Below are 15,622 nucleotides of genomic sequence, written 5' to 3'. Positions count from 1 at the left end.
GTATGGTCAATCATCTCAAATGTAGCAAGCATGCATTAGGCAGTAGAAATGTTGAGTGCGCTCGAACAACGTACAAGGGATAATCGGTGATCAAAGCTTAATTAATATGGAGAATATATTCTTACTTGATGCACCTATCAGTATCCAAAAGTGATAAGGCACTTTGCCAGAGTGGTTAATGGGTAGCACTCGAATTTCTGTAGTCCCTACAGAATATAAGATATGCTATGTCTTCGGACGCGCAGGTTCAAATCCTGCAGGTGTCGTTTTGCTTTTTGTTTCCATAATCCATCACCTCTTCAACTTTTCATCATTCTCCAATAAGTTATCTATTTTCTTTTTTGTTTCCTTTTCTCTTTTACTCCTCTTCCCTCATTTGTTATGTTAGAGAGGATGGTAACATGGCCCATTCGTTGGTTTAGTTCTCAGCTCCACATTTCTTTGATTTCAACGCTTGGGAAGTACTTGATTATCTCTAAGGTCTTCAAGACATTGGAGTAAATACTAAACATTCATTCTCTATCCTCTCGTTATCCAACATATCATCAGACCCGAGCGTCAAATGCTTTCCTGGCCCTATATGATCTGAGCCGGGATAATTTTCTGGTACATGAGCTTCATCTACCGGTAACTGTCAGAATTTTGGCGTGAAATGAAATTCAACTATGGAGCAGGTTGATGGCGGCGGCATCAATATTCAACGGGTTCCTTATGCATCTGATAGTAGCAGAGAGGCAGTTTTGTGGGATGCAATATTCTGTTAATGATTTCCCAACAAAAACCGAAGCATACCTCTAGGTTTTTTTTTAAAGCTTTTGTTTTTCTCATTTGCAATTTTCGTCATTGTATTCTTCTTCCATCACTGCTTGCTCTGCAATCTTGTTCGCCCATATTTCATAAAGCTTCTTAATATTGTTTGGAAATCTAGCTGTGGTTTCGAGATTACAGTCTCCATGTTCACCGTCTTATCAGAACTCCAATTAACTGCTTAGAGCGTAGTAATGCTCTTGTACTTCTTTGGGCCATGTTTAAAGGACTAATTTATGAAATCTACAGACGAATCAGTTAAAGATATTCCGCTCTACATACTGTTCGTGTCCCGTCGCCCCACCAGCTGTAAAGTTCAGGGCAGTTAATGTTATCTGCGTCAGATCAGTGGGTTTAAATGGGGCGATTGAACGTGGAGTACTCGAATGCTTGCAGTCACGTTGGAGCTCCTACTTTCTTCTCTGGAACTTCTCTCTTCCTTCCTGTTGGAAAAAAGAAAGGTGTCCAAGTAGGCCCGTCATGTGGATGAGCTCGTTCTCTTATAGATGACACCGTTATTGTGTATTCACGTGTAAAGGACTTCTTCGCGAACCTCCATATCCATCGCCTAATGTCTTAGACAAAATATCATGTGCTTTAGAATCTAGCCTCTAGTTTGGTTCCAAGCTTTCTTTAAGTTTCTCATTGTGTAGCACTATTTTCATTAAATTGTGTTATCTCTCCTAAATATGTCATCATGTTTGTATTATTTCGACAGTAACTGTCTTTTGTCTATGGAGTAGTACATGATTATGCCCAAAGCTTGCTGTTGTAATTTAAGTCCATGATGTCATCTTTCTTTAAGTAATCCCAATTCTTCCATGTCAAATATCAAGAAGGTTTTTCGTGGATAAATCAATATTCGTTTATGCTTTATGCTTATTAACATTTCAGGCCTGGTATATCTCCAGTAAAAGAAAAGTCGGAAAGTTACTGCCACATAAATTTCAATGGCACGCAACTATAATACCTTTTCATCGTACGAATCTTAATATTCACATATACCGCTCGACAATTGAGTTTCTGTATCATTTAAAGTATTACAACTTTATTTGTATGAATTTGGGTTATTTGATTTTACAGTGATGATTGCTCAACTCAAAGCAAATTGATCATTTATACTGGTACTTTTTGACTTTACAACAACTAAACTTTTGAGAATCGATAGAATTGCCTTCATGGCATCTTCAAACTATGCTGTCATTACACACTACCATCTGTTGTCTCAACTGGCCATATTCCTTTGATATCGTGTCTTGGTTTGATAATTGAGATGGCCTTGTGCGTTCCAATATTCAACACCACTTGGTCTACATCTTTACCAAACCATTCCTGTCTACGAGGTTCTAGGTATACAGACTCTTTAATGTTACTGTATCATCCCACTTGCAGCAATATCCAGTAGCCCTGGTGAGCCGTAAAGTTTAGAACCTCAGTTGATCCTTATTCTTAATTTCTGTCCAGTGCTCAGCATGCAAAAGAAGCAGCATGCAGACAGTTCCATACGTCAAGCTTAACTTCTACATCTTGTATATAATTTTCAATCGAGAATTTCTCTGCGCTACCTAGATTTACAGAATCTTTTCAGAGTGGATCACGAGTAAGAAAGAAAATGCACAGATCCTGAAATGTATGTTTGACAGGCAGAATAGCATGAATCCTACGCATGACTATATCGGCTGCCACATCAGGCAGTACCCTTCGAAAAACTTCAAAGATTAGAGTGAAGTTAACATTTGACAAGGAACCCTTCGGATGATCCAAATGTATACATCTGCAAGTCTAGTCTTAAGTACCCATTGTAGTGCAGGACCAAAGACTTTGGTTATATGATGACATGTCCTAGTGGTGTTATCAGACCGAGCCTCTTTACCTATTTACAACAAGACGGTACTACAAACATAAAATCGATCCATTGGAAGTCGAGGCTCTCGTGACATTACAATCGACCACAGTAAAAACACCAGGGAAGTAGCATTTCCTGCAGAACGATACGCGCATCAATAACTCCAAAGTCACAGTTTCCTACCCCACAAATCACACAAACTCATGTCATACTTCCCAGTTCATCAATCTTCTTAGTTCTAGAAATAGCATATCGATGGATCCGATGGCTTCCGACGTACAAGTTACGGGTCGTTATGTTACTAATACTTCCAACAGTCATCAGCAACATCCTTAACAACTTATTACGGACCAATACATCCGAATTTGTCGGGAATTTCTTTCATCTCCAGAATTACACATCGATTCCAAATCTATCCTTAGATTCCGTACCGTGAATAGCCTTTTTGAATATTTCTTTCCTTTATCAATTTCTCATACCTTGTGCTTGTAGATAATGTCGAGGGAAATTCTAAAGTAAAGTAAGTTCGAGGGAAGTACTAGGCATCAAGACTCATCATGACTCGTTGTCGTTCCTACTTTCTCTCTCTCTTTTGCTTTGTGGTATGTATACATGAATGTCTTCTGACGGTCTGATCTACTAACGATATTGAGCCTGTACAGCACAGTGCAGATATGATAATCAATTCAGTTCCAGCGAAACTGGCTCGGGAATTTCACAATCCTTATGGAATATTCTTTCGTTCATTCATACTAATATATCATCTCCTATTGCCTATCCCTATTCTCCATCTATCTATCACCATCATCGTCTCTTCACCCTCTCTCTCTTCTTTCCTTTCAACAATCCCTTTACTTATATGTCCCCATCTCCATCTCCTGTCCAGATAAAACACCATATATATGGTGCTCACATCATCTTATCTTCAAATATCTCACCTCTCTCTCTCCTTTCCCCCCCTCTGCGATTCCCTCACTCATCACTCATATAACCCTATCTCCAATTCCATCTCCTACCCAGATGCAACACCACACACACACATATATATACATAATAACCACATCATCCTCTCATCCTCCCAGACTCCTAGCCATCTCCCCCCCTCCACAATCTCAAGACCCAATTCTCTTTGAACTTCGTACCACTCTGATATTGGGTGAAGTCAGTATCTTGCGTATAAATCTTTTGGTCGGGGTAGATGATGGATGATGGATGATGGATTATAAATGATGTCCATGTATGATTTCCATATATGATTGTTGGTATAGCTTCTTTGTAAATATGTATCACTAGAATCGGGGTTGCGGGGAAGAGTCGGTAGGTAGGTAAATAAATAAATGAGTAAATAAATAAGATGCTCCCCCTCTAATATTCCCTCCAAGTCGGTATCTCCGCCAGAATGACATCTACCTCAGATAGCATCAACCATTCCTTCCATTCCATCTCGCTCGTTCTCTCAGCTGGGATACTCGTCATCAAAGCTATTATCTATATCATCTCCTGCTGCTGCTGTATGGCAAAACTATCATCTTCTCGTTGTATGGTTATCTTCATCTTTTCACATCCTCCCTCGCATCTCATATCTTACACCCCTCAAATCATCATTTTCTGAATCACCATTTTCTTTTTTTGAAATCTCTATATTTTACAATCCTCTCTACATACATCTCCAAATTTTTCATCTTTTATAAATCTCTGTTTTCACATCCACTCTCACATCTTATACACTGTATCCAAAAATACTCATCCTCTCCTCCCTATGCATTTTCATCCCCTCACATCTCCCTTTCCCATCTCGTATGTTACATCTCGATCCTTATCCTTATTCTCGGTCTCGCACACGCAGATCATCACAGCGCAATCATATATATCTCCCGTGATTATCTGTAAGTAGATACAAGTCTTCTCGATGGGAAATCTATTTACCGCTGAGGGAGTCTGCAGAATGGGGGTTCGAATGTTTGGATGTTTAAGTCGATATTGATTGTGCCGCTATTATCAACAGTGCGATGATATGGAATTACGGAATGAAAATTTGAGACATTGAGTTCAATCATGATTATTAGAGTGATGACTACATTCTTGACCGGGAGAGGAGTACTATATGCGGATAGTATTTCTGATGGTGGAGGTAAGATGTGTGGAGTTTATTTTTATCTTCTAGGAAATTTGCAAATGATCTCTAGAAGGGATGGATGAGACGAGATGGGATGGAGAGTGATATATTTGTATTGGTCGATTTGATTGTGGAGTTTTGAAGTTGCGGGATCGAGCCGTATTTGCTGGGTTATGAACTTTTTGGGAGATTGTTTATGCCGATTGAAAGGGAAAGAAAAGGCGAGGGAGGGGAAGAGAGAAGGGAGTAATAGTAGGGGATGAGGTTGAATCCATAAAACAGATCTGTAGTCACATTGAGAAATTCTCAGCCTTATAAGGGGGAAGGGGAAAGGGGCGGAGAAAGGGTTGATTTGAAGAAGATCAAGAGCAATACGTGTGTTATTAGATAGGATTTCTAAAAGAATTTGATGGATTCGTATAGATAAAAGAAGAGTTTTGTAGAGGATAGATGTTAGAGATAGAGATAGAGATAGAGATAGAGATATAAATAAAAGTAAAAAAGAAATCAAATGGCAAGTAAACCTCTTTAAAATTTTCCTCAATCGTCAAAATCCCAAGATTACGAATGTGAATATATCATTCACAATCATATACATATATCCATTATGCTTCATCATCCAGAATTCGAAATACCCTAATCGATATTCCATACATTTTCCATTTACTTTGAGAGTACCTAGTATGCTCTTCAAATATCAATACTAGGCGAGTGGATGGATAGACTCCTCTAGGTTGATTTTTGGTATTCGAGTCTTGATATTTGAATCTCCAAGGGGAAAGAGGATTCGAATTAGTGATAAATAATCAAAGTATTCAGATATATTGTAGACTCTTGAGATTCGAGAATGTACTGAGATTAGGTATTGCTACGCTGTGAAGGATTGGAGGGGTACTGATAGTTCTCGTGAGAAGCAGGTGTACAAATGGATTGGATTCAGGGGCGACGATGAATGAAAGATAATTTGAATGACTATCATGAAATCTAATAAATAGAAATCAAACAGCACAAGAAAAAATCATCACGATTCACAATTCACAATCAATTTGCAAAAGAAGACTAGAAGTTTTTTTGACCAGCAAGAGCATCAACATTAAGTTTATAAAGGAGTGGCTATACTAGATACAATATGAAAATGTAAGAGTAGTATATCTCTTTCTTTTTTTCCAACAACCAATGACAACCCCAATATGTAACAAATGAAAAGTTCTCCACCGCTCCATCCTATCCCCAATTTCCTACTCCTGGTATGAACCCCCCGATCCCAACTACCAAAATCCTAAATGATTCTTGCGAACAATCTAAGCACGGAACTTGGCACCGACAGATCTCTTGGTGGTAGCTGCGGTAGCATTACCGGCAGCACCGGCAGTGGAGGCACCAGCCATTTGGAAAGCGGCGACACCACCGAAAGGACCAGCGCCCGATGGGTTAGCAAGCTTGACCAAGCAGACATTCTCTTGTCCACCGACGGATCCAGTGCAGGACATGCCTGCTGGCATGGAGACGGCGATGGGGTAGTCCTCGTTGACGTTCTTGGCACGCTTGACGATACCCATGTTGACAAGGGATCTCATGACGAGGGAACGTTGCTTGGGTGCAGCGATGTTACCCTTGGTACCTGGTACTTGAGTGGTAACCTTGGCTTGAGTACCTTGAGAGAAGGCACCGGTACCAGTTGGGTCGACGATGGCAGAGTATGGTCCAGCTCCATCAGTGGTGACGATGTGGATAGTTCCACTGAGCTGACCTCCATCAGAAACTTGAGGAAGGGTGGAACCGGAGGCAGCCATGACAGCAGTCATGTCAGCCATGGTGTTGGCACCAGCCTTTGTCTTTCCAAGACCATCGGTAGCGGCGTTCTTGCTGTTGAAGACAGTTGTGTCGACCTCAGTTTGCTTGTTGGTTCCGGCACCAGGGATAGCGGCACCTTGGATACCGAGACCAGTGGTGTTTCCTCCCATGTCACCAGTCTGAAATAATGAGTTAGTATGAATAATTGGAAGTGGAGATGATGAAAGAAGAATCATGAGATGAGAAGGAAGGAGATAGATTACTAACCATGACTGCGATCTTGCCATGGGCGGCAACGAGAGGGATGATAGCGGCGACGGCGATAGTATAACGCATATTTGCTGATTTGGGTTGGTTGGTTGGTTTTTAAAGGGTTATTGAAAAATTAAAGATATAAGATTGTATGAAGCGGGATACTAGTCAATAGTATGCGGCTGAAGAATGAAAGATAGATTGAAGATTGAAAGAACTGAAAAACTGTTGATGCTGAGGAGAGAATTGTAAACGGAGGGAGATTCGGTTCCTTTAATAGTTTCTCGATCACAGGCAAATCGACTCCAAAGCACTATGATCAGACCAATTTCCATACTACGGGAGATAGAACCCATGGGAAACTTGCCAAGAGCAGTCCAAAGTTCCATACTCGACTCAATGCGAAGAGAAGGAGGACAATGGGAAGCGATGCGAAGTCTGTGCTCAACCTCCGTTCCTGATGCACAGAGCTTATCCGACATATTGTGGATACAAACAATCAAAGGTTTAACCATTTTGTCAACAGAGTAGCAAAATAGTGGAGTGATTGCCACGACCGGATGATGGATAATTCACACTAGAAAAAAGGTCTAAACTCTTTGCCATTGTAATATTGAAGTCCTAACATCCAGGTAAAATGGACCGGCAGTGGACCTACGAGACAGATTGCGGAGAAGGTATCCAGGAAGTACGATAATGTTTGACTGATGATTTGAATCTTGAGGAATATCGAAACATGAAATGGTTTCGCCTCGACATTTCGCATCGGAATTTGTAAGCCTCTTGGCAAATGTAGTCAAACAGGGTCAGGTTTCTTCATATGGTCTTGTCTGTGCACGTTTCCAAAGCCACACTCAACTGAAGGGGTGAAAACTCATATGGCTAAGGCTGATTTCATTTGAGACGTTCAAAACAGAATGCTGGTTTGAAAGATTGTCACTAGACCAATGCCAATAGAAGCAAAGACTGGAGAAAGGACTGCAAGTTTTGAAGTCATACCTTGACAAGTTTACACGCTTAACGATCAAAACTTGTCAGAATCATCGCTAACATTATTGCACGCGGCACACCACAACTCTCAAGAGTCATGTTACCTAGAGTGCAGGATTTGAATTTTGTTAGACGAGGTGTTGCTTTGAACTGGACTCTGGATACCGGAGGCGGCCCGTCGTATTGCCCCCTTTCCAGCACAATAAGCTTCCAGAATAGTGCTGATGTCGAATTAAGCTTGTTGAATGTTCCCCATCGACCAATCAGTAATTCCAATGGCGGTCAATGTGGAGTTTAGATGGAGCATGGAGAAAGGCCTGGAATTAATCCATGACTCTGTGAGTTTGTGTTGAAAAAAATAGTGCTTTGCCGGCCGTGGCTGGTATCTGATACTTGGGACCCTTGAAGCAATCATGTAATTGCGTATTGTAGATCTTTTCGCCATTCAAACACCAGACCACCGGTGGACCTCTCACAACTGGTCGAAGCTTTCAAAACCTGAATCTCATCAAGTTGCAAACACTCAAAAGAAGTTAATTTGTTTTTAAAATTGTGTCAAGGCCCAAGGACCGCGCTGCACTGGTACGTCGGGGGATCCTATTTGATACTACATTACCATCCTTTGCAAAATTCTTTGCGGCTCATCCTTTTTGTCTAGCAATTGTTTTGTGTTTAGTTTGGTCTGAAATCAATGCAAATGAATTATTATCGGCAAAACAGACAGTGTCGGTCACATGTCGGCATGGCTTAGCGATGAACCACGCTTCATTTGGTCACAGTCAATGTCCTAGAGGTTCGATTGGTGTTTCACAACATGAGCTTCGGATGGAAATGGATCAATGCTCGGATAGCGTTGCCTTCCTTAAATCATCCAGCCGGGTGCAGTGACCAAAACGTTTTATATTGCTTTGTTCCTTGCAATGAGAGACTGGTTGTACCCAGGCACCCAACTTCTGTCTCATTTCAAGCTTCACAGATGTGCTATGCTTAAAAAACATGCGGAGAAATGTAATGGCTGGTAAGGAGGGCTATGATGCTTGGTTAGATTTGCATTAACAATCCCCCATCATAGTATCAACTTTGTATTGTGTATCTAGATGGCTGGTCACTATTGTTACCAGATATGATATCTCTTCAACGTTCAAACGAAGTTCATAACAAATCCACCATGTATCCCCTGAGTTCCAACTTCCAAAACGTTTCAAAGGTAGCAGATACAGGACTGATTCAACGGGGCTCATTTGGAGACAGAGCTCGAGTTTGTGCGGTAAGAACTTCCTCGTATCTTCTCGCCATGTCATACATCGGACAAGTGCTTCCAACGTTTCCACCCATTTGAAGTCTTTCGGTACATATGGGCGTGATATATCAGTCAGAATCCCGGTTGCGTTAAATCCTCGTCCAATTCAAGTCCACTCTATTCATTCACGGACACACATCAACGAATCTTCTCCAAAGATCTCGGATATACTACATTCTTCTTTGATCATACCGCCAATCCATACCCGACCACTTTCAACAGTTGGTGCCCCAAATTTCACCACTGTACATCCTCTCACTTTGGCAGCAGACCAAAGAATCCCTTCTTTCTTCTCTTGCCGAAGTCGTCGAAGTCTCCATGATTCTTCTCTCGATAGAATGATCTCTTTATCTCTCTCTCTCCTGTCATCAGAACGGAAATCTCTAGCACCAATCCTGGGAAGTGCAGCAAACTCAGACAAGAAAAATGCAGATAACTTCTCGGCTAGAGGACCTTTCAGGATCAATGTACCAAATATACCATTTCCGCGCATTTTATGCCGTAACAATTTCTCTTGGGCGGTTACTTCATCTCCTTCTAACAAGACATTATCTCTTAGCAAGAGTCTCTTCTTCATATCCTTTCCTATCGACCAAATTTCGTTTCTCCCACTCCATGCTCGTAAATCCCAATTTTCCCCTCTTGCAGTTCTCCCAGCTGAAACCCAATCTAATAAACAAAGAGATCCACCTTCTTTGAGATTGAACGTTTGTGATTGTTCATATACACTCTCCGCGAAAGGTTGAACTGGATCGGGTAATAGACAAACGGAAGCACCATCCTCAATGGTAACTTGTAAATGTTGACGTGTGATAACATCACGTGTTGGCGATTTGAAGATCTTGGTATGACCTTGTGTGACGATACTCAACTTTGCATTTGGGTTGACGTCTATCTTGAGATGAACTTGATCCCCACCGACAAGACCTCCACCATATGTCAAGAGAAACACCAAGACGCTCTTTTGTTCAGCTGAAGGAGATGGAGATATCAATTTTAGTGGGTATTGAAAAGTCATTCTTGATAAAGCGGAGATTGAATGAGGTAGTAAGTGAACCACCAAATGCCCTTCGCCTGGAGCAGACGATGAAGGGGGGAAAGGAGATAGCATATTGAGAGCTTAATAAGTAAAGCTCTGTTGAAGGATAAAAGGTAGAGAGAAAGCAGTAGTTATATTGTTATCGTATCATTTTTATACTGGTAAAACTGGTAGAGCTGGTGAATGGATAATTTTGGATAGTTTTGACTTTGTACTCGTATCAAGCAAAGCATCCTTCAAACTGTACAGAGTGAGAGACGGCGAGAGTAACTAACTTATAAATTTATTATTATCTTTTCGATAAATAATTTCTCATAATATTTACCCCATTGAAGTGGAGAGAAGATAAGACAAGACAAGGCAAGGCGAGGAAGGTAAAGAAAGCGGGAGCTGGATACATACATACATACCTACACACATGGAGACAGGCTGTAACCGTACTTACATGCTGAAGATGCTTGAAATTAAGCGTTGTAAGCCTTAAAAAAGCTGAGTGGCGCTAAATCCAATCAAAACGTTCAAACGCGATATTCATTCAATTCTCGCGATACGTCAACATTAAATCACAACTTACAACCAAACGCGCCATATCACCCCAAATCATTCTTTGAATTTCAACCAAATGCGCAGTTGATGCGCTGATGAATACTCAACGATTGCCACTCATGGAGATCGAAAATGATGTGTCAAGCACACCCGTCGTATCTGGTAGAAGGAAATCAGGACGCGCCGTAAAAGCACCCGAGAAATTCGTTCCAGATTTACCATCATCTGCAATTCGTTCGACAAACGCCAAAAGGAAGAGATCCGATGAAGAAGGAGAAGATGACGCGTCAGAGGAAGAAGAAGTAGAAGTGGAAGAAGAGGATGAGGACGATGAATTAGAGGAAGAAAGTGCGGGGGAAGAAGAATTAAGAGAAGCTCGAAGGAAAGCCAAAACCTCCAAGAAGCCTGCAGCAAAGAAACCGAAAATAAATGGCACAGCTTCACATGCTAGAGCGCCTGCTGTAAGATTGCCAAATCGACCCAAGAAAGCCAAGACGGTCGTGATAGCAGATGAGGATGCTGATGGACTTTATGGTATGCGCCATGAGCAATTCTGATACTGTTATTAGGTTATACTGACTTCTTTTGTAGCTGATGTTTATACGAGCGGGCGACCATCCGATGAGATTGTTTCTAGCTTTTTGGAAAAATATGCACAAAATGGTCCCGGGGCTGTGGCAGAACTGATAAATTTCGTATTGAAGAGTGCTGGGTGTGATCTTGTTATCAACGAGGATGATGTTAACGATGCAGATAATGTCAATGGGAAGATTGCAGACCTTCAAGACGAACACCAAGCAGTAAGTTTTGGCACATTTCTAGGGTTTAACTATGCTGATTTATGTGGTAGCAAAATATATCCGATTATCCATTAATCTCACGAGTGAAGAATAGCCATGCCTTTCGTACCTCTTTCCTCGATTTCTTCGACTCTTTAAATAAAACCATGAATGCCTCTGGAGCACTTTATGATGAGGACGAACCATTAATGGAAAGCATATTTCATTGGATGGCTTCTATGTCGTCTTCGAACCTACGACCTTTCAGACATACTGCGACTGCCGTTGCTTTAACTATTGCCACTTCTACCTGTCAAGTCGCGAAGGAACAAATCGAAATTGCTGCAAGAACATTACGTCAACTCGAAGGAGAAAAGAAAAACAAAAGACCCAACAAAGGTAGACTGGCAGACTTTGAGAGGAAGGTTCGAGAAGGAGAAGGCAAGAAGGAGATTTTAGAAGAACGATTGAAGGATATTTTCGATACAATTTGGGTTCACAGATATCGAGATGTTGACCCGAAAATCAGGACAGAATGTATCGAAGCACTGGGCCTTTGGATCCATACTCTACCTGGTTATTGGTTCGATGGGCAATATTTACGATACCTGGGATGGATGCTTACAGATTCGGCTTCGAGTATGCGACTCGAAGTGGTTAAACAACTCCAAAGAATTTTGAAGAATTCTAGCAACGTTTCAAGGATGGGTACATTCATCGAACGATTTAGACCTCGGATTATCGAAATCGCCACAAGAGATTCGGATGCTGCTGTTAGGTCAAATGCAGTTGATTTGGTTGATATACTTCGAAAGGGAGGAATGCTGGAACCAGATGATATTGATGTCATTGGAAAACTCATTTTCGACTCGGAACCCAAAGTACGCAAAGCTGTTGTTGCATTTTTCGTTGAGAATGTTAAAGATGTTTTCGATGAAAAAATTGAGCAACTGGGCGGAGAAGATGCCTTGGAGGAAATTTTGACAGTTGACGATGATGATTACGATTCGCCTCGTGCTAGTTGGATAAAACTCAAGTGTCTCGCAGAGGTTCTACAAAATTATGATATTTCTGACGAGGATGAGATGCCAAACCAAATGGATCAAGCGACTATCGAACATTATTTAGACCTTTCCGGTGGGGAGTCAAGATTTACTCTTGCGGCTCAAGCGCTATACGAAAAGATGTCGGAGCTCAAAGAATGGGAAGTTTTGGCCGGTTACCTACTTCACGATCATTCATCTAATCCCAAAGGCAAGGGAACCAATCGAGCATTGAAGGAATGTTTCAAACCAGAAGAGACCGAGGAGATTATTCTGCTAGAGACATTAAATGCAGTGGTCAAGCTTAATCTAAACCAACTCAGCGAGCCAGAAAAATCACGAGATAAAAATAAGAAGAGAAATGCTAGAGCAGAATCAGCAGAGATCAAAGAGACAACAGCTCGTCATTTAGCAGATATTATTCCAAGGTTACTCAAGAAATTTGGAGCCCACCCAAAAACTGCAACTGCCGTCTTACGTTTGGAACATTCGTTGAACCTTGGTGTCTTTCAAGAACTACGACAAGGCTCAACGGGATATGCTAAATTACTTGACGAGATCACTGCTCAATTCAGTGGCCACGCTGATAAGAATGTTCTTACTGAAGCAAGTGCAGCAATATTACATGCGCGAAGTTATGAAGAGTTTGAAGATGTCACAGAAAGCAAACTTCAAACACTGTGGGAGGATACCACAAATATACTCCAAAATATCAACAAAGCTGGTGCAATATCTGTTAGAGGAGATTTTACAGATTCAATTCTTGTAGAACTTTCGACCAATCTTTCAAAGGTGGAAAAGCTCGCAAGTATTTCAAATTGTGTTGAAATTCTCGAAGCCGAAGTTGATAGTCAAACTCCATCTCCTATTAGCATCATTTTGGACGTTGTTGCAAGAGGTCAGCTTGAGGAATCGAATCCAGACATTGATGCTCAAGAGGATGAAATTGTTATATCGGCTATTCGTTCGGCCATGTTCTATTTCATGTGGAAAGTACATTCGTTGACAAGATCAATCTCGTCGGGTGAAGAGATACCAGACGCTGACATCGATTCACTCAAAGATTGTCAAGAAACCTTTAATCAAAACCTTGTCGCCGCTCTATCTTCTCGAGGTACCCTTGATCCAGTTCGTTTACTTGCAACTGGTACTCTTCTCGATCTTCACGTTTTATTCGCCACTCTACGACCTCAAGCTACTGCCGTTGGACAAAAAGATCCCCAAAACCAATCCGAGAACCTCCAATCCCTTTTCAAACAAATCTCCCCAGAAGCTCAAACTGAATTAACCTCCATCTTTGACCATGCCGAGAAACACTATGCGAAAAAAGCCAAGAAACGTTTAGAAGAGCCCGATGACGACGAAGCTCCTGAAGATGAACCCGAAGACTCGGATGACGAAGATGAGGAAATCACAGAAAATGAACGACAAAGTGAAACTCTCAAGGCCGAACAACAACTTTGTGAATTGACTGGAAAACTTATCTTGGCTATCCTCGCAAAAGTCATCGATGCCTCGGGACCTATGAAGGGAAAATTACGTAAACGTATTGAGAGAAATCGAACCAGATTGGGCCATAATTTCAAGGAAGTAGTTGCGTATCTCGATGAGCCCAAAGAAAAGGTCAAGAAAAGCCATAAGAGTAAAGCTCAACAAGCAGCAGCGGAGGCAGCTGCACAGGCAAAGAAAGAAACTCTTAGGTTGGAGTTGGAGGATGAAGATGAAGAAGAGGAAGAAGATGATGATCCTTTTGCGGATGCCGAACCGGAAGAGGGATCGAGGGAAGATTTGAAAAAGAGAGAATTAATCGAGGATGTTAGTGGTGATGAAGAAGAAGTCGAGGGAGAGGGAGATGGAGATGCGGAGGAAAATGGAGATGTGCCTGAGGAGGATGAGGATGAAGATATGTTAGGGGATTGAGACATTGATTGGAATATTTGATTGATTGATTTATGACTCTTTTTCTCTTCTTCTTAATTCTCTTTTTTCACCTCGACTTCTGTCCCATCTCATGTTTCCCCCTCTCTTTTCTTCCGCGCGCGAATATCTCATTTGCACTTGCACACTCGGGTTGCAGCGGCAGAAATTACCCATCTCAGTATATTTGTCGGTCGGTCGGTCTGTATGTCTATCTTTCCATCTATTTCTTGTATGTATGTATGTATGATAGTCATCTCGGAAAAAGAAATCTTTTTGTGCTTGCTTTTTGATCTGGATCAAGTAAATTCGATTCGATTCGATTCGATTTCGATGCGATATATGTATGCTCTGGATAGAGGAGAGCGCTGGTGGGGTGGAATTTTCTGTTTATGTGTGAAGCATGGTTTTGTTGGAGGTGGATCGTGTGGGTGAGGGTGGAAGGTAGAGGGGGCAATGTTGAATGTGGATGGTGGAGGTGGATGGTGATATGTTGAGTTTGGATGGATGGATGGATGGATGGATGTGATTGGGGTGGCAGAGGGATCAAATGAGATTTACTGTGCTGTGCTGTGCTGTGCTGTGCATACCTGCATAGATAGGTACTTGCAATTGCAGTCGCAGTCGCAGTCGCATATGTGTATGTGTTTAATGAATAGGATTTTTTTTCTTCAAATTGTATGGAGATTTATATGAAATGGTAAGTTGGACCCTTCATTTTCTGGCCACTCCTGTTTTGGGCTACCTTTCACTACTAAAATTGATCAAAAAAACTTTTTTATTTGTATATAGAATTTATTGAAAATTAATATATAGTTATATATAATTCAGATTATTTTAAACTTATTCTGAAAATTTAGGATTTTTAGGATTTTTCTAAATAAAGATCTGAAACTTTAAAATATCGATTTTTTAATTTAGATAGGAATTACATATAGGTTTTACTTTTTATTAAAAATTTAAAAAAATGAATTATTAATATTCATAATAAATTTATAGTATAATAGTTCTAAGAAATTTTGAAAAATCAAAAAAATTCTAATAAATAAGTATTTATAAGAATACTTTTAAAATTACAGGAATTATTAATTCCTATTCAATTTATATCTTTATAATTATTTATTTTTAAATTTTTTAAACCCCTTTTATATAGATTTAAATTCAACATCTTACAAAAAGTAATTAATCTCTTT

The 15,622-nt window shown here is 40.7% G+C and overlaps 3 protein-coding genes across 3 annotated transcripts; 1 reads left to right on the top strand and 2 right to left on the bottom strand.

The window, feature by feature from the left end:
- Positions 1 to 5,837: 5,837 nt before the first annotated feature.
- Positions 5,838 to 7,103, bottom strand: EAF01_003148 (uncharacterized protein). The gene is made up of 2 exons (XM_038911402.1): positions 6,831 to 7,103; positions 5,838 to 6,742 (listed from the first exon to the last, which is right to left on the bottom strand). The coding sequence occupies exons 1-2, from the start codon at positions 6,897 to 6,899 to the stop codon at positions 6,071 to 6,073; spliced, it is 741 nt and encodes a 246-aa protein (XP_038772637.1). The 5' UTR covers positions 6,900 to 7,103; the 3' UTR covers positions 5,838 to 6,070.
- Positions 7,104 to 9,226: 2,123 nt separating this feature from the next.
- Positions 9,227 to 10,216, bottom strand: EAF01_003147 (uncharacterized protein; the record flags this gene model as incomplete). Its single annotated transcript, XM_038911401.1, has 1 exon — positions 9,227 to 10,216. One exon carries the CDS (start codon positions 10,214 to 10,216, stop codon positions 9,227 to 9,229), a length of 990 nt encoding a protein of 329 aa, XP_038772636.1.
- Positions 10,217 to 10,785: 569 nt separating this feature from the next.
- On the top strand, positions 10,786 to 14,432 carry EAF01_003146 (uncharacterized protein; the record flags this gene model as incomplete). Its single annotated transcript, XM_038911400.1, has 3 exons — positions 10,786 to 11,224; positions 11,282 to 11,490; positions 11,541 to 14,432. The coding sequence occupies 3 exons, from the start codon at positions 10,786 to 10,788 to the stop codon at positions 14,430 to 14,432; spliced, it is 3,540 nt and encodes a 1,179-aa protein (XP_038772635.1).
- Between the last annotated feature and the right edge of the window lie 1,190 nt (positions 14,433 to 15,622).

The sequence above is a fragment of the Botrytis porri genome, assembly GCF_014898465.1.
Source record: "Botrytis porri strain MUCL 3234 chromosome Unknown BPOR_004, whole genome shotgun sequence".
NCBI lineage: Eukaryota > Fungi > Ascomycota > Leotiomycetes > Helotiales > Sclerotiniaceae > Botrytis > Botrytis porri.
Note: the sequence above shows the minus strand (reverse complement) of the source record. Positions and strands in the feature narration are given on the sequence as shown.

What these genes read in the sequence shown, in the direction of transcription:
- EAF01_003148 (XM_038911402.1), bottom strand. Translation starts at nt 6,899, where the DNA reads ATGCGTTATACTATCGCCGTCGCCGCTATCATCCCTCTCGTTGCCGCC. An exon ending in ATGGCAAGATCGCAGTCATG is followed by an intron (nt 6,743 to 6,830) that starts GTTAGTAATCTA and finishes TCATTATTTCAG; the next exon opens with ACTGGTGACATGGGAGGAAA.